The 19663-nt window shown below is 46.4% G+C and overlaps 1 protein-coding gene across 6 annotated transcripts in view; it reads right to left on the bottom strand.

Moving 5' to 3' along the window:
* LOC138300153 (zinc finger protein 282-like) overlaps positions 1-19663 on the bottom strand; it is a 90984-nt gene that overhangs the window by 1473 nt on the left and 69848 nt on the right. For 5 of the 6 annotated variants that reach the window (XM_069239104.1, XM_069239103.1, XM_069239105.1 and 2 more), the window contains one exon: positions 8820-9962. The exons of the other annotated variant lie outside the window; for it this stretch is intronic. In XM_069239104.1, coding sequence (XP_069095205.1) covers positions 9361-9962 — 602 coding nt within the window. In that variant the 3' untranslated portion in view covers positions 8820-9360. Of the gene's footprint in view, positions 1-8819; positions 9963-19663 lie in introns of those variants that run through there. 6 annotated transcript variants of the gene reach the window in all.

The following is a 19663-nucleotide window of genomic DNA, read 5'->3' as shown; positions in this document are numbered from 1 at the left end:
TGATAGTAAAAGGGAATCAATTAACCATAGTTCCTTTTCCTTGTTGAGGTGGATTATAGCCAGGCTTAAGACAAAGAATGATAACCCGGAATGCTGTAATTGACAAATATGATTTCATTGCCCTTCAAGAAACGTAGGACACAACTTCACTTTTTGTTATGGTTATGCTTGTTATTCTATCAGAACTAGACACTAAAGTTAACTTTTCAGGCCTCGCGAATCAAGCTCCTTTTATTTTTATTTGGTTAACTTTTATCATAATGATTTAACACTGTCTATACATTTTACAAAGTTGTTTAGCTTTTTAACTCAAATCTGTTAGTGTTGGCTTATTGACTCAACAATATTTTATTGTTTGTGGAGACTTCAACGCCAAACTCGGGTTCAACACTGAGGGTCTGAGGACAGAGCGATCACATGGTTAAGTAGGAGAGCCTGATCACAGAGGAAAGGAATTAGGATCACATGTGGCCGCAGCTGACCTTATTAACATTATACAGCTGTGCAAAGTGGGAAGACCTTTTGTGCCTTCCTTTAGAGGAAATGGCCATAAAATCTATAAATGTAGCCTTACAAATAGGAGGGATAAATTGTCAAAAAAGACTGGGAAATGTCTGAGGATGCTGCCTCCAAAAAGAACTGCAACATGTTTTGGGACATGGAGAAAAGGTTCAGGCAAAGGCCTGCCCCAACAAATACTTTGGGCCCTCCCTAAGAGTTTGCAGGGGGTTGGAGGCCGCCCGCCAAACTCTTTCTGCCTTCAGACCGCCTGTGCGGCGTGTGCCCCGCCGGGCCTAATAGGACTTCACCGCAGGGCCTTAACATTGACGCCGGCTCCTAATGGAGCTGGCGCCAATGTGGCAGTGCAACGGATGCAGCAGCACCTGTCGGCATTCCACTGCCGGTAATTCGGGCAGTGGAATGCGTGACGGGGCTGTGCACTGGGGCCCCTGCACTGCCCATGCCAAGTGCATGGGCCCCCTGATACCCCCATTCCACCAGCCTTTCCATGGCAGTGTAAACTGCCATGGAAAGGCTGGTGGATGGGGACTCCTAATCCCCAGAGCGTCGCTGCAAGCAGCGCTGCCCTGGAGAATGAAAACCGCCGGGACCGCCATGCTGCCAGCTTGCAGTAGCCTGGCAGTGTTGATGGTCGGACTGTGGCGGCCACGGCCATAATCTGGAGGTCCCACCGCCAGCATGTTGGCAGTGGGACCACCACCGCTTGTCTGGCGGTCATGCGACTGCCAGACTCGTAATGAGGGCCTTTGTGTAGTAATATATCTAGTGCTCATTGGTTCACCCACTTTAGATCTATTTGTCGGCCAACAATGAGGGAAGCCGATTAAATGTTTTATTTAATAAATGAGAAGGATCCCTTAGAATGTCTGTCACCTCAGTGGAAGTAGAGAAGACTATTAGGCAAAGGGAAAGAGGGAAAGGCTTAGGACCAGACTATGTCCAATTGGATCTTATTACATGTAATATCAACCTGCAGTGGCCTTTACTGACAAATGTGTTCAGCAACTTGCTGTTTATTAATGTCCCCAGTTCTTGGGCCCTCTTATTTATGATTCCTATTTTTAAAAAAGGGGACAGCGTTGCTCCTAAATTGTTTTTGTCTATATCTATAATTGACAGCTAAGTTAAGATCCTGGTCAGCTTGTTTTTTTTTCCTGCCTAAAACAGTTGGAGACTCAACATTTTGAGCCCTAGTCAATTTGGTTTCCGCCCAGGGCTGGGTACAGTGGAACAGTGCTTGAACATATACCACATCACTGGCAAGGACACCATTGCAAATCTTTGCCCACTGTTGTTGGCCTTTATGAACCTTTCAACAGCTTTTGATTGTGTTAATCGCGCAAAGCTATGGCTACTGCTGTTAGAACTGGGTGATGACGTGGTTCTGGTAAATTTCCTTTATAATCTGCACCAAAGGTTAGCTGCCAAAGTTTGCTTTGTCCCATCTGGAGAATTGCCTAAGCCTTTTCCACTGGCCAGGAGTGTGTGATAAGGCTGCACCCTTGCAACGCTACTATTTATTATCTATATCAATGGTTTGAATTCATTGTTAGTTAGTGCCCCAGGAGATGTACCAAATATTGGGAGTGTACTTACCGCTGTGTTAGTTTACGCAGTTGACGCATTGCTTTTGGCTCTCAAACCGGGAGCACTTTGCAGTCTAGTTGAGTCTTTTCTAACTTTTATGAGGAAACTGAATTTAACCACCAATTATGTGAAATCCCACCTGCAAAAACAATATCATAAGGCTACCAATTGGCAGTCATTCATTGAATAGAGTTAATAATTTCCCCTACCTGGGTGTAAACTTCGACTCTTCTGGTTCCAGGTAGTGACAGATAAGAAACTATAGCCTTAAGCCAATTTAATCAGGAGTAGCGATATTTAATCTTCTGCAGCCTGTGGGCAGGACCACACTTTCCCCTCCGCTCATCATTTATAAGTCACAATGTGTTGCTGCAGCTTGGTACGGAGCAGGGGCTTTGGGGTTCTCCAAACTCCTCCCAGTTCAGGCAGAAGAAAAACACACATGTAGGCAGCTTCTTTGTCTCACCTCCCACCACACCAGCTCACACTATGTGATCCATTCAGAATTAAGGTTACATTATATATCTGTACCAGTGAAGCTCCTTTGTTGCAATGGGTGGCCTTTTTTAGGCTATTTGGGGCAGTTCGCGCTTAGGCCCTAATAACTTTTTGTCCACATAAGCTACCCATGCCAAATTTGCGTCCTTTTTTTTTCAACACCCTACGTATGCTAGAGGTATCCAGAGTTTGTGGGTTCCCCTGGAGAAGACCAAGAAATTTTCCAAAATACAACATACATTTTATTTAAAGAAAAAGAAAATGGGAAAAAGGGTTGCAGAAGAAAGCTTGTGTTTTTTTTCTCTGAAATGGCATCAACAAAGGGTTTGCGGTGCTAAAATCACCATCTTCTCAACATTCGGGAACAGACAGACTTTAATCAGAAAAACACATTTTTCAACACAATTTGGGGCATTGTACTTGTAAATTCCCCATTCTTACTATTTTTTGTGCTTTCAGCCTCCCCCCATTTAGTGACAGAAAGGGGCATGAAACCAATGCTGGATCCCGAACAGCTAAACATTTCTGAAGAGTAGATAAAATACTGAATTCAGCAAGGGATCATTTGTGTAGATCTTTCAAAGTTTTCCTACATAAAGTAACAGCTAAAATAAAAACATTTTTGAAATTGAGGTAAAAAAGACCTATTTCTGTTCAGGTTTTCTTCTTTTTTCTAACTTTTTCCAGTTATGGCAGACTTTTAAAAGCAATATACCGTTATGTATGCTGGACTCTTCTGGTTGCCGGGATATATAATGCTTGTAGGTTCATCAAGAACTCTAGGTACCCAGAGCCAATAAAGGAGCTGAACCTTTCAATGGGTTTTCATTGTATACCGGGTATACAGCAAATCATTTGGTGAAATATAAAGAGTGAAAAATAGGTATCAAGGAAACCTTTGTATTCCAAAAGGTGCACTAGATAAGGTGTTGAGAAGCAGTGGTTATTTGCACATCTCTGAATTCCGGGGTCCCCATACTAGCATGTGAATGATATGGCATTTCTCAAATAGACATATTTTTTAAACACTGTCTTACATTTGGAAGAAAAAAATGGAGAGAAAGACAAGGGTCAATAACACTTGTTCTACTATCCTGTGTTACCCTGAATCATTATTGGAATGTGGGGACCCCCCCACTAAGTTATTATCTAAAACTGGGGACCTAATCTATTAAAATTATTACATTTTCTATGCAGTTGCGGACTCCCTGAGGAGTTTTTGCAGTACCCCGGGGTCCCTGGACCACAGGTTGGGAACCACTGCTGTAAATGATTGCGAAGAGGATGAGGATTCTCAATGCTTTTCAGAGAAGGAGGAGAAAACGAACCAATTTTAAGAGTGAGGATTACACTTTCCCAAGAAACAGAGGTGGAAATATAAGCTAAATAGTGGTGCAGTTATTCTACACCTTATTGCAGAAATAAGGCCTCAGCTTGAGAAAAACACTTTCAGAAGCAATGCCATACCCACTCATGTGCAGGTACTATGGTCACTCCATCTTTTAGCCTCTGGGAATTACCTAGGTGTCATTGGTTCTGCACATGGGGTATAATGGAGTGCCCTTTCTAGGTTTTGTAAGGTTTTCCTGGATGTGATTGTACAGAAAACACATAATCATAATTTTCTCCAGCAGAGCACAGGATTTGTGCAAGCCAAATTCAATTTTCACCACACTGCTTAGTTTCCTCATGTAATAGAATGTACTGATGGCACCCATGGTCCCATATGTCGTCATCTTACGATGAGTACATATTTATAAACAGGAAACATACTCATTCACCTAATATTCAATTGGTGTGTGATGCAAAATATGTATTAACAGATTCTTGTGGCAGAGTGCACAACTCATTTATGTTCAAGCACAGCGGAATTTACTCACATCATCAAGGAGGAGAGTTTGAAGATGACCTTCTACTTGGTAAATTTGGCCCATGTATATGACATAAATGTCCAAATTGAAGATACTGTAACCATATTCCCAATTGTAGGTGATAGTGAATATGCCCTGCGATCACGGATTTTAACACCATTTCTTCGTCCATCCAATCAAAGTGAGGTATGCTACAGTACAGCACACAAAAGAACCCGGTCTGCCATTGAGAGGACAATTGGTTTACTAAAGAGTAGATTTTGCTGTCTCCATAAACGTGGGGATGTCCTACAATATTCCCAAGACAAGTTGCAAGATCACTGCTGCATGTGCAATTCTCCACAATGTTGCAGTGCGGAAAGGATTGCCAGAAATCATGTCCGAATCAGAAACTGATGATGATGAACCCCAAAACCCACCAGCACTGGCAATACAGGATAGTTCATCGGTAGCATGGGTAAGAGCCAGACGTACAGCTACCACAAACAATTACTTTTAAGATATGCAAATAATGCTGTTTGTTACATTTTGCACAAGAAGTGCAGCGTTAAACAAAATAACCTTTATTTTTCAGATTGTAAAGGGAACTGAAAATCCTTTTCCCTTTTCAGAATGCTCAAATAAAAGAAAACATCAATACTCATTACTGAAATAGCAAAAATGACAAAACAATATGTAGTGCAAATGTAAAACTTGTTACTGATTGTGTCTACTATGAACTAAACTTTGTCACATAGGTGCAGTGGAACCTTCACTATCAACACCACCATTTTGGGATCTACTGCGACGCACACTTATTGTCTCATTCTCGGAGACACTGTTAATACTAGATAGCTCCTCACATTCGGCAGGCCCAACTGCTCCGCCTTGTGCAATCTGAGTGGTCTGTAAACTCTCTACTGCTGTGGTTACTTGCACAAGGGCCCATGCGACATAGCCATTATAGTGACCTGTTTAGACCTGCACCCCTATATTATGGCGTGTTAATGTACCCTGTGCAAGGCGATTTATTGACAGTTTCAAAATATCTATATGGGACAATAAATGATGTTGAGTACATCTGTATGTTGCATTGTACTGTTGCATTTTGGTCACATTAAGCGGGCATGAGCTCTGTCATAGAGTCCACTTTTGCCTCCATAGATTTATTGGATTCTTCAATGGTTGTAGCTGGATGTTGGAAGCCACTTGTGATGCTTCTTTCTAGTCCAGATTTTGTTTTGGTCATTATTCTTATATGCTTGTGTTATAGGTGCTGTACCTTCAACACAGAGCTTCAAGACCACCAAACACCTGTGTGGTATCACCCGTATCTTGTGTGGACCCTGATCTAGGATTAGGCTGCCTGACAACACTTGTATTATGTAGATTGTGCTGGGAACCCAGGTCACGCTCAGGTCGCACAATGTGACACCATGGCTGCTTGTAGCTGGCCCCATTAGATGCAGAACTACTGCATTTGTTCCCTCGTGAAATTGGTCCAAAAAACAAACAGAGGTTTGTTTCCTAGCAAAGTTGATCCAAATATCTGAGTCAAGCGCAAAAGGAGAAATACATGCTTATAGTAAAGGCAGTTATCTGATTTATGGTAATAAAACTGGCTTTAACTTCATGCCCTGAGCATTAATGCCAAAAACATGGATTGCTTTACAATGAATGCTACAAATGTTAAGGCAATGTATTTCAATGATTTAGTTCCTCTCTTATTTCACATTTTACTTAATCTTGCATTTTCTACTGGAGTTAGCTATTTTATCACACTGTGTTTCTGTATTATTTTTCTGCATCTTTTAACTCTTGCATAGTGCATACTTTGAACTGTACCAGGTGTTTATTAGGGGCTTTGTTTGCGAGCTCTGATGCTGAGGCTGAAGCCAAAGCAATGTGCCTGTCAGTAGGTTGGCCTCAGCAGAGCACACAAAACTACTGTCATGTTTTCCAATTTGCAACTGAAATTCTGTGGAAATGTGTGTGAAGGGGTACACAGATGTCAAAATATTTACAAGGCAAAAGCAAAAGGAAATAAATTGTTTAAACATGAGTGAGTGCAGTGTACGTTTGGAAGTGGTGAAGGAGATGCAAGAAAATGTATTCTGAGAAGAGTAAAAAGGGTGCTGTGGAGGAAAAAGAGGCAGTTAAAGATGTGCAGATGGATGAGATATGCAGAGAAAAAAGGCATACATATCTAACATAAAGCACATGCAGCTGAAGACCAAAACACCTTCCACAGGCGTCAATACTATTTAATTCACAGACTCACAATTTCAAAATTGAAACATTTCCAATGTTAATTATGTATATCCACTCATTGTTGTGACTTATTTATCTCAAACAGTTATCAACCATTGCCAAAGCCAATCGTACTGACCGGTTTTAGGTGCATGTCAGTTAGTGTGTTATATTTCTGGATGCAGTTATATCTCAGAGAGAAACCAAAATACTGGTTGGGGGGCACACAATGGGAATCACAGAAATTTATTTTACATGTTCCCTTTTAGAGAACCCCCACATTTTCATCTTTCTTAAAGGCCAGTCTGCACATTTTTCCATATGACTGATTGCAGCCAGAAGCTGTGAATGCTTCTCAAAGCCTGGTTAGAACCATTTCCTCCAAAGCTGTCATTGCCTGCAACTGCAAGACACTGAGCAAGCACACACTTTAAAGGGCTGAAGTTGCCGCGCTGTACAATTTGCAAATTACAGTAACTGTTGAACATATTAATGAGGTAAGATATATAGCAGTTTTTAATGTGTTCAATATTTCAAAATTATACATTCCACTGATTTATAAGCCTGCATTTATACTAAATTATTTTGGTTCAAAATGCACCATTTGCCAATCTTTTTTCATTTTTTTCCTCAGTAGGAGGACCCACCCGTGACCCCACATTTGTCCATTAAGGTTGCTGGCGTCACTCACTACATAAATGTTGTACCCAACATTTTATGCCATACCACTTTCAAATGTCACCTGTCAACACTGCCAGGGTGGACCTGATGATTTCTTCAAGAGGGGTGGGTGGTGGAGATCCTCGTCCTGTTGCACGGGCCTCAGTTCTGCGGGTTGCCAACTTATCTTTGGTCCTGGCTCAGAGATCCTAATATCTTTTAGGGATCTCTTCTATAGATCACAGTGTGACCACTCCCCACCACCCCATCCCCACAGAGCTAATATGCTCCTGGATGTGCAACCATATTTTTTTCTTTTGTGCATATGGCACAGTGAGAGATGTTTTCCCAAACAAGGCATCATGATTGGAAACACACTCTTCAGTGAGTATTTACACCACTTTCTCTAAAAAATTAAATTTTCTTTTACTCCTGCCAAGGGTCTTCAGCTCAGGATTCTGTCTGGACATTTTCCTGCATCCAGGGGAAGATACCCGAGATCGGTGCTGATCCCAATTGGATTGAATTGGCACTCACCTGTCTCAGAGCTCTCCAGTGCTCTTATAGCCTGCTGCTACTCTACTTCCTGTTTGTGATGTCATCAATCGCTGCCAGGTAAAAATTGGGTATTTGTGACTTGATTCATTAGTTAACAAATCGTTATATGCATTTCCCTCAATAGCGAATGCAACTTGTACTGAATTGGTAATGGCCAGTCACTCACATTCGTACATACCAAATACTGATTCGTAAATTGTCATTTCAGTAAGAATTGGTATTCATTTACTTCATACTTCTAGCCCCTTGTTCCTGTCAATTTGCATATGTGCTTCAGAGATTTGGCGTTTTGAGCTGTTTTTATTGTACTTATGTTGTTCTTTTATAATTTGTATTTAAAATTGAATAAAGTATTATTTTAATTATAAGGTGTACGGAAATGTTGAACATATCTATGCACATAGAGTTTGAAGGTAAGCAAGTTCAGTGTAGTTGAAAATATGCCTGTAGGGAAGAAAATATTGATTTTGAGATTGGCTGTTTAACAACGTCTCGAAAATATCCTCGGACAGTACAGTCAACATGAATCAAGTAATCGGAGAAACAAGGCACAAACACTGAACTGGCGGAAAAAAGAGCCTACATATGCAGCGCGGATTCAGCAAGAAAAATGCAAGTGCTCCATTAAACCTCGAAGCACAACAAATTCTGTGCATCAAAGCATGCTCACTCATGGGACCACTTATTGCTACCCAATGGCCAGTGTGTAGACAGTATGAAAAAAGCTTTATTCCCAATACCACACAAAAATAGCACTTTTATTCAAAAAAAGGATATGTGAACACATAGGGCCTGATTACAACTTTGGAGGAGGTGTTAATCCGTCCCAAAAGTGAGGGTAAAGTGACGGATATACCACCAGCTGTATTACGAGTCCATTATATCCTATGGAACTCGTAATACGGCTGGTGGTATATCCGTCACATTTGGGACGGATTAACACCTCCTCCAAAGTTGTAATCAGGCCCATAATGCTTAATTCTTTGTTTATGTGAATGATTCACAATTATAATCTTTTGTGTTGACGCCAAAGGCCTGAAGGGCTGTCATCTTTTAGCAACCTGAAAACACTGATACATACAAGTAGCCACAGTAATAAACCTCATTCTTGTGTCATCGCAAATCAGGAAAATGATTTGTTAAAGTTTAATGCAATAATTATTTTCAGTAACTACATTTTCCTCTATGTGTTTTGGAGCTTGTACGGAGCCACTTCTTTGTGCCAGAGATATCAATTTAACATTTTTCCATTGGGTTACATTTTTAGTTTATGTGTTTGGGAAGACACGAATAAACCTTGGTTTAGAGTCAGGATATGCTCATTTTCTCTTGTGAAAAATAAAGTATTTTGTCTACTGAGATGTGTTCCTTCGTTAAATACATTAAAAGTGTTTATTTGTTGATATATTTGTCATCTTAGAGTTCCAGGTGAGGCCTACCGCTTGTGTTGTTTTCTATATGCCATCAAATGCGTATTGTGGTGTGCTTTGAGGTTTCCTTTTAAACTGAAGCTTTTCCCACATACAGTACACTGAAATGGTCTCTCGCCCGTGTGAGTCCTTTTGTGGGCAGTGAGGTGGTGGCTCCGAGCGAATCTCTTTCCACACTCTGTACAATGATATGGCCTCTCTCCAGAATGTGTTCTCTGGTGTCTTGTGAGATCCTGATTTGTTTTGAACATTTTCTCACATTCAGGACAGGCATATGGTCCGTAACTGATCTGTCGACATACGGGAACCTTTGCATTTGGAAGATGAGGCAAAATGTTACTGTGTGAATCAGATCCCAGTATGTCGGATGTCCATGGACTGAGTGTGGCATATTCTTGGCTCACTGAACCACCTTTGCAATGGACAATTTGTTCTTCTTGTAGAGTGAAATTACTTCCTGCCCACTGCTGACCTTTAGTATTTGCTCCCTTCTTTGGGCTCTGGTGCATACTCCTTTCGCCTTCTTCATGCAGAACATTGCCGGTTATTTTTTCAGTATATGCTATAAGATGACCTGCTTTAATTTTTCTTGTCTCACTTCCCACATCTGTTGGGTTAAAATGAGTTTAGTCATCACGTTATTATACATAAAACACAACACAACACAAAAACATGGTTCAGCCCAGTAAGGAATAAAATATAATTCTATAAAGTAACACTCAAAATCAAGTCATTAGCAAAAGAGGTAGGGCAGTTAGTTTTCTAGTCCTGGTACATGAACCTCACTCTCCACTACATCTCTCCACTCTTTTGGAAAGAAGATATGCACTGAAGATCTGGAAAAGAAGTTCTGCACACTGAGGGGGCCTTGTAAGGTCTATATCCACGTCTCTCTACAGGTTAATGATGTGCATGCTTGAATCTTGACATTCACCATACGATCCCCCCTTTATTTATATATATTTCAGGGTCTTGGGTGTTCTACAGTAATATCCATACTGAGTTCCCCATCAGGGTCTGCCTATACTTACAGAGTTTGACACATACAAGCAATTTCACCACCCTTTTGTAAATGCTAGCCCTTGTAGGTTCAGCACTCTTTTATCTTGACGTATATTGATGCTTTAGGCGAATTCTGTCACTTAAGACACCTTCGAGTGACATAGCTATATCACTGCAGAACTCAAGACATTATGCATCTAGCACAATTAACATATTTAACATCAGCAATTTATCATAAGCCTTCAACCCACCCCCCCAAGAAACACCTCCAATTGAGCCACACAGTGCTGGTTTGCTACCCCACACACAGATCCTATTGCCATGACAACTGAGCCAAATGTCAAATAGCTGCGATCTGCAGCGTCACTATTTATGATACTGGCAGCTCTGCTCATCTCTTTGCACCATCTCATCAATCTCATTTCGACCCACTGCTTTCCCAAATCAGGCTCCAACTCAAGTATCTACTCGCCGAACAAAACAGTACATTAATTGAAAATGTCACCAACTTTACAATAAGGATGATGGCATAAACTACGTCAGCACTCTTTTTGTAGGTGGCTTCAAACTGAACTGCTTATTTTTTTGCTCCTTTTGAACAAATAACGTTCCCACCCGACAGGAAAGGAAACACCATCAATTTCCTTTTGTACAATAGCAACCTTTTTGGTTGCCTTAGGATGGTCTGACTAAAGCAATATCTTAATTCCCCAGGACTCACGAACCACTAGCTAGCCCTCACTCTGTCAAGCTCCACCCTAAGAAAGATGAGGAGCTCATAAATGTATTCGTAATGAAAACCAAAATAAATTATCAACACTCCAGTCCCCACACTAACAAAATGGCTAAATCCAAGAAAACACTATCCTCCTTTGGCTTCTACGAAATCAGCAAGAGTAAACAATAGAAGAGCAATCCCAAGAGGCAACAACACTGCTCCCAGTCTGAAACCGCCCTTTCAGTCCAAACAAGAACAGACAGAAGCACGCATTTCAAATTAAAATGCTGGTTACGTCAAGGTTCAGATTATAAACCCCAGTATCAAATTCCCCTGAACTAGTGACAAAATCCGCAAGTGCTCATAAGAGAACATTTTATTCCAACCGAACAAACTTCTCCTCACGGGGAGGCAACTGAACCACCTTACATAATTTGAAACAAAACCTCAAACCTTCTTCCTATGAAAATATCCTATTACAGCTACACCACTGAAAGAGGCATTGTCGTCTTCCCTAGCAATGCTACACGTCATCAACACTTAGGTCCTGAGTTAGATCTTGACAGGAAGATTACCCTGCCACAACGATGACAGATATCCTGTCTACCGAAATATAAATCCCATTATAACCTTTGGGATTTATATTTTGGTCGACGGGACATTCGTCGCTGTTGTAATGGAGTAACCAGTCTGCCGAGATCTAAATCAGGCCCTTAGTATTAATGCAGCATGTGACTGATGTCAAGGAGACATAAGACAGACCAATCTTGTACTCTGTTGTTCTTATGGCCAGTAAGGCCTCCTCAGTGAAGGCTACCTGTTAGGATTCTACCATCCTGGCACCAGGTGGCACAATCAAAAGGGGCGCATTCGGTTCTATCTTTGCCCCAGAATACATTCTGGGACTTTGCTCACCTTGCTCCACATGTATCTCAGTTCTGGGTTCCATCCACCATTCTGATGCATTATGGTCCATGTAGTTCTTTGTCCTCAATCCTTAGCAGGATCACATCTCAAGACACCACCTGGCGGTTCAGCCCCACCTCCTCCCCCACAACTAACAACATGGGAGGAGCAGGTCTTGGCGATTCTGCATCCTGAGGGCCTCGCAGGAGTAGCTGGAGGAATGGACTCTGTTAAGTCCAATCATAAATATTACGACCCCCACCCTACCTGCATGTGATCACATAACCCCACCCTCACCCCCAGCACCCTAACTCCTCAAATATGTCCCAACATCACTAACCACCCATCCCAACACCCAGCCCTGCATGCAACAACAAAGCATGGACACCCATCACTAAAGCATGCCCACTGCACATACCCATACAACCCCCTAAACCATCATCACACAAGGTCCCACACAGGAATGCAAACACTGGGGTACACGGTCACCCACCCATTGCCCACCATGACACACACACAGATGTAATAACCATCCTTTTATACCCCTGCAGGACCCCTACCCAACGTCACCGGACAGGAGGGTCCACACATGTCCACACCACCAACAGAAGAGGCCCACAGTGATGACAGCACCTCTGTCCAACTGGAACTAGATGACCAGCCCGGCCCATCGGGGACCTCGGGACAGTCGGTTCCCATCACACAATCACAGCACCAGCACAGCACCCACCCAGCGGGCCCATATCTCCGTCCCCAGGAAAAGTCAATCAGCTGTGTGTCCACCACTACAGGGAACCCAGGCTAACCCACCACCCCAACAACAACAGGGACCTGGGAGGGCTGCTGTGCGACAGGGGGCGGACAGGCCAAGGGAACCCACTCTCCACGAGGCCCTCTCCTCCATCATGGGAGCCTACCACCACTCCCAGAAGACAATGGCAACGGTACTGGCCAAGTTTCAGGAGACCCAGCGCCTGCAGGAGGAACAGTATATGGGGTTCAGGGAGGAACTCAGAACCATCAGCTCCACCCTGGGCACCATCGTAGGGGTGCTGAAGGAACTTGTGAACACCAGGAGGGACACTGTCGCACTACAAGGGGCCCCTGACACTAGCATGGACGATGAACTGCCCACCACCTCCGCCAGCACTAGTGGACAGGACGCCCCGCCACAGGACCACCACACCAGCACCCCACCCCCTGCAGAGGGAGAACCACCCCGCAAACCGTCCCTGAGATCCAGGACAAAAACAGAGCACGATGCCAAGACCCCCGCCAAGAAATGAGACCACCCTGATCGTCATCCTACTGTCCCACTTTGTCACCCTGTCCATACTTTAACTGCCCCAGCTCCACTTCCCATGCCCATATGGGCAATGCACCTGTGAGACTAATAGACTGGACTCTGCCATGGACATTCCTCCGCCATCACCCCTCACCATTTCACTACCCCCTCCAATATTGAGCACTTAAATAAACACACCTAAAGCACAAAACAATCTGGAGTCTGTCTGTGATTTCGAAATAGTGTATTAGCAATTACAGTGACAAAATGCTTTTTAAATAGTAATGTCAACATACCTATGTCACACAGCTCTAGTACATGAGGAATCTAAGCAGATGTCACACAGTGGGACCCACATCTGTGAAATCGTAAGGAAAAGTGACAACTCAGTGACCATACACTGGGTGAAAACGACACACAGTAGAGAGGTAGTAGTGTTAAAGTACATGTAGTAGGCAGGTTTGTATTCTTACCTGTCTCTCACTGGAAATATTGCTGGATCACTGAGTCCCTGTTGTGCATGTCTTCTTCCTCTGCTTCCTCGTCTTCACTGTCCACAGGCTCCACAGCTGCAACAACACCGCCATCTGGACCATCCTCCTACAGAAAAGGCACCTGTTGTCGCAAAGCCAAGTTATGAAGCATACAGCAGGCCACGATGATCTGGCACACCTTCTTTGGTGAGTAGAATAGGGATCCACCTGTCAGATGGAGGCACCTGAACCTGGCCTTCAGGAGCCCGAAGGTCTGCTCGATCACCCTCCTAGTTCGCCCATGGGCCTCATTGTAGCGTTCCTCTGCCCTTTTCCCGGGATTCCTCACTGGGGTCAGTAGCCATGACAGGTTGGGGTAACCAGAGTCACCTGCAAATGGTGAGGGACAACTGTCAGACACACACTAACCTGGAGGGATATCCCCAGACCCAGACAACCATTCCCACTGACTTGCTTCCAGGTGCTCACCTAATAGCCACACACAGTGCCTCTGGAGTTGCCCCATCACATAAGGGATGCTGCTATTCCGCAGGATGTAGGCGTCATGCACTGAGCCAGGGAACATGTCCTTGACATGGGAGATGTACTGGTCTGCAAACATACCATCTGTACATTCATCGAATGATAACTCTTCCGGTTTCTGTACACCTGTTCACTCCTGTGGGGGGGGGGAACCAAAGCCACATGGGTCCCATCAATGGCACCTATGATGTTGGGGATATGTCCCAGGGCAAAGAAATGACCTTTCACTGTGTGCAAATCCTCCACCTGAGGGAAAACGATGTAGCTCTGCATGTGTTTCAGAAAGGCAGACAACACTCTTGACAATACGTTGGAAAACATAGGCTGGGACATCCCTGATGCCATGGCCACTGTTGTTTGAAATGACCCACTTGCAAGGAAATGTAGCACTGACAGCACCTGCACTTGAGGGGGGATTCCTGTGGGATGGCGGATTGCTGACATCAGGTCTGGCTCCAACTGGGTGCACAGTTCCTGGATTGTGGCACGGTCAAGCCTGTATGTGATAATCAAATGTCGCTCCTCCATTGTCGACAGGTCCACCAACGATTGGTACACCAGAGGATGCCGCCATCTCCTCACATGTCCCAGCGGACAGTGCCTATGAAGGACAACAGCGAGCACAGAGTCAAACAACTCAGAGGTACGTACCCACAGTTTGCACAGAACACCATTCATACACAAAAGGTGGCCTGTATGTGTGTTGAGTCTAGGCCTAGGTCTGTGTGACGCAGTTGAAAATGAAGCCATGTGGGCTCCTGAAATGGCGGCTGCTTGACCTGTAAAGTGGGACAATGGGATGTGAGGTAACTGCGCTGGCGTTGTACACCGTCGCGGTAGGCGGTCGAAGACCGCGGCGCAATGCTGCATTGGTTAACATTGGACCCTATGGGTCCCAGGAGACAATGACGATGTACGCCTGCGGTGACGGTACACACCACCGCAGACGTGACCGCCATTTTCTATCACTTCAATCACTCGATACCTGATCTTCGACAGGAGAGGACCTACACTGCAAGTGCTGCTGTGACCTCGGTCTGGAAGAGACAATGGCTCGAGTGTCTGTGGAAAGGGCCCCTGCCTTCACATCGGAGGAGTTGGAGAAACTCGTGGATGGGGTCCTCCCCCAGTACACGCTACTCTACGGTCCTCCAGACAAACAGGTAACTACACAGGGAGCATGTTGTATGGGCTATGCCTGTGTGGAGAGGGCTGGATGTAGGAAGGAAGGAGGCAGAGTGCTGCGTGCATGAAAGACGGTGAATGCATGTGCCACATGGCAAGGGTAGGGAACGGGGCCAATCACTTTGACGGTGCAGTTGGTAATAACTTCTCTTTTCCCCCTGTACATTTCATGTAGGTCAGCGCCCACCAGAAGATATTTGGCGTGCCATCGCCAAGGACGTCCGGACCCTGGGGGTCTACCACAGACGGAGCACCCACTGCCGTAAAAGATGGGAGGACATTCGCCGCTGGAGCAAGAAGACGGCGGAGGCTCAGCTGGGGATGGCCTCCCAACATGGGAGGGGTGCCCGTCGCACCATGACCCCCCTGATGTTCAGGATCCTGGCGGTGGCCTACCTGGAGTTGGATGGGCACTTGAGGGCATCACAGCAGACACAAGGGGATGAGCACACTCTCATTCTGCTGACTTTGCGCGCATTATGAGGTGTCTGGGTGGGGGAGATGGGCTGTGGGTTTCCCTAGGCCAGGGCGAGTTCCGTCGGCAAGGCCCCTCCGTACTCACGCCATGTGGCACCCCACCTCTGTAGAGTGGCAAGTACAGCTATTCATGCCCTTTGTCATCTATGTGTGCAGATGTCGTCCATAGCCTTGTAGGCCATGTCCCAGGAATTGAACAGTGGAGCCTAAGAGCCCGGCGTAGTGCAGGTGGCTTCTGTGTGTGTCCGCCAACGGTAGCGGTAATGCATGCACTCAACATGTCTTTCCTCTGTCTCCCCCCCCTTTTTTTGGTCTCCCTGTTCTTGTGTGCATTAGCATTATCAGGCGGAGGAGCAGTGGCACCGGAGCACGAGGGAGCTGCATCCCACATGGCCCTGGAGGGCGACACTACGGAGTCAGAATTCACCAGTGGGATAGAGGACGAGGGGAGCTCCACGGCGGGGACAGGAGCTGAGACCAGCGACACAGACTCGTCCTCTGATGGGAGCTCCCTTGTGGTGGCGGCAACATCTGTGCCCCCTGCATCTACAGGTACAGCCGCCCCCCCCTACCAGCACTGCCCTCCCAGCAGCCACTCAGCCTTTGCCCCGTGCCCGCTCACCCAGGAGGGTGGGCATCACCTTCGCCACAGGCACCTCAGGCCCTGCCCCAGTCACCCCTGCTGCCCTCACTGAGGAGGCCATTGACCTCCTCAGGTCCCTCACTGTTGGGCAGTCTACCATTTTGAATGCCATCCAGGGTGTAGAGAGGCAGTTGCAACAAACCAATGCATTCCTGGAGGGCATTCATTCTGGTCAGGCAGCCCTTCACTGAGCTTTACAGACTCTGGCCTCAGCACTGATGGCAGCCATTGTCCCCATCTCTAGCCTCCCCCCTCCAACTTCTTCCACCCCGACCCAATCCCCTGTACCTCTGCCTATCCCAAGCACACCTACAGACCAACATGCACACACCTCAACACACAAGGGAAGCTCAGGCAAACATAAGCACCACACATCCCACAGGCACTCACGCAAGCATCACACACATGCAGACACACCAACATCCACTGCCTCCACTGTGTCCCCCTCCTCCTCGTCTCCCTCCTCCCTCCCAGTCTTGGCAATACTCACACCTGCAAGCACTACATCCTCAGCCACTACGTCCCTCTCCAGAACATCCACCACTACCATTCACACGTCCCCTGTGTCCTCTACCAGTGTGTCTGTGACGCCCCCTCCCAAAATACACAAACGCAGGCACACACCCACCCAACAGCCATCCACCTCACAACAGTCTCCAGCGCATGCACCTTCACCCAAAGTCACCAAACGTACACCTTTTACAGCCACCACCTCTTCCTCCACTCCCAAACCCCCTCCAGCTACCCATCCCAGTGTGTCAAAAAAACTTTTCCTGTCCACCCTTGACCTCTTTCCCACACCTCCCCTACCCCGTCCATCTCCTAGGTCCCGAACTAGCACCTCTGCCACAACACCTCCGGGACCAGTGGTGCCAGTAGTCACCGGAATGTGGAGTGCACCGGCCACCAGGGCAGCCAGTGTGGCACAGAGCCACAGCACAGACAGTCCCCCACCTGTGAAGCATCAGAAGTTGGCCAGTGCCCGGCGGGAGAGGGGGAAGACTCCAGCCACCAAAGCCGCTCCAGGGGTCCCGTTGGGAGTGTGGAGTCAGCTGTGACACCTTCCAAGGTGGGGAAGGGCCACAAGAAACCCGGCAAGTTTGGGAAGAGCAGCACAGCGGAGAAGACCGCCATCATCCCCGCTGCCCAGGAGGCCACCGCCAGCCCCAGCCCAGCTGCCCAGGAGGCCACCGCCAGCACCAGCCCAGCTGCCCAGGAGGCCACTGCCAGCACCAGCCCAGCTGCCCAGGAGGGCACAGCCAGCACCAGCCCAGCTGGGCCATGAAGGACCGCCAGCAAAAGGCCCGTTGGGCCATGAAGGACCGCCAGCAGCTGAGACCCTGCAATGTAGACCGCCATCTGAAGCACCGCTGAACAGGGCACCACCATCTCAAGCACCGCTGAACAGGGCACCGCCATCTCAAGCACCGCTGAACAGGGCACCGCCATCTCAAGCACCGCTAGCCCATGAGCGGCAGGGGCACTGACGCAACTGGGTCCGTCACGGGATGAATGATGCACTCTGGGCACCATGCCCCCTCCAGAACCAGTGGAGACTGTCATCCACTTGTCAGACTGTGGCTTTGCACTCCCCAGGATTGAACAGTGGGCAGAACACCCACAGTATAGACTTGTGAGACTGTGGCTTTGCACTCCCCAGGATTGAACAGTGGGCAGACCACCCACTGTATAGACTTGTGGGACTGTGGCTTTGCACTCCCCAGGTTTGAACAGTGGGCAGACCACTCACTGTATAGACTTGTGAGACTGTGGCTTTGCACTCCCCAGGATTGAACAGTGGGCATATGGCCCCCTCGTGGATTTGGTGTTGTGCACTCAAGCGGCTGAGGTCCCCTCCTTTCCCTCCCCCTGAGGTGCCTGTTTAGTTGCTGTCTGATGCCCCTGCAGTGTTCTCTCCGTCATGGTCGGGGATCTTGTGTGGGCCTCGCCCATACCGTGTGGTCCCAGTGTTCTACGGACTTTCTTTGTGCACTACCTGGACTACTATGCTTGGTATTTATTTTGTACATGGTGTATATATATATATTTCTGCCTACTTGTTTTTAATATATTCCAATGGTTACACTCATTTTCTATTGTCTTTGTATTCTTCCGGGGGGCTTAGGGGGTGTAACTGTGATGTATTGATATGTATTAGTGTGTGTGTTGTAGTGGGTGAGGGTGGGGGTGTTGCGTGTGTGTGTCCCTGTTTTTTTGCCTCCCCCCACCCCTGTGTCGTAGGTGCAGTACTCACCGTGGTCTTCGCCGCCGGCGTTCGTGCTCCTGGTAGAGGAGCAGGAAGACTATCGCAGGTAGAATTTGGAGTTGCGGTTCCATGGTGTTCTCGTTGAGTGTGTAGAGGTGAGCGTTTTCCCTTCGAAATTCCAGTTTCCGCCATCTTTTTATCTGCGGTGAATCCATCCCAGAAAAGGTGGCGGATTGGCCTGTCATTATAGTGTGGGCGGTACATTGTCTCCCGCCTGTCTGTTGGCGGTGACCGCCGCGCTGTTTGTTTGTACCGCTGTGGCGGTCAGAGTGTTAAAGTGGCTGTCTTTGTTGGCGGTTGCTGCCGCGGTCGTAATTGGAAATTTTTTACCGCCGGCCTGTTGGCGGTTTTACCGCCGCTTTAACACCGTCCGCCAGGGTTGTAATGACCACCTCTGTCTCTTATGTTGCAATTTCCTGTTCCACCTGAATACTAGCTGTCTTTGCTCCAGTTGCTTATTCACCTTTCCTAGACTCTGAGTGTCCTTCTTGCTTTCCCAGTTAATAGGTCTGGCCACTTTTCTGTATTCTGTCATGCTTTCCTCATTTCATATTTGTGTGAATCCAGTCCAGCCTTTTATTGAGCCCGGTTTCTGAATTATTTTCCTCTTGGTCTGCTCCAGTGTCCTGTCTTGTATTTCAAATTCGAATCTTAGTTGATGTTACCAGAGGCTTAGAATGAGAATGGAGGCTTGTTGCTTTATGCACAAAGATTCCCATTAGTGCTCTTCTTTAATAAGAACTGATGGGAGCCGCTCAACACTTTGTGAGAATAACTGCTTCTAGTCTTACTGTGATCTTTTTCTGTTAC

The sequence above is a fragment of the Pleurodeles waltl genome, chromosome 6 (assembly GCF_031143425.1).
Source record: "Pleurodeles waltl isolate 20211129_DDA chromosome 6, aPleWal1.hap1.20221129, whole genome shotgun sequence".
NCBI classification, from domain to species: Eukaryota; Metazoa; Chordata; class Amphibia; order Caudata; family Salamandridae; genus Pleurodeles; species Pleurodeles waltl.
This window is presented reverse-complemented; position numbering and strand designations above follow the sequence as displayed.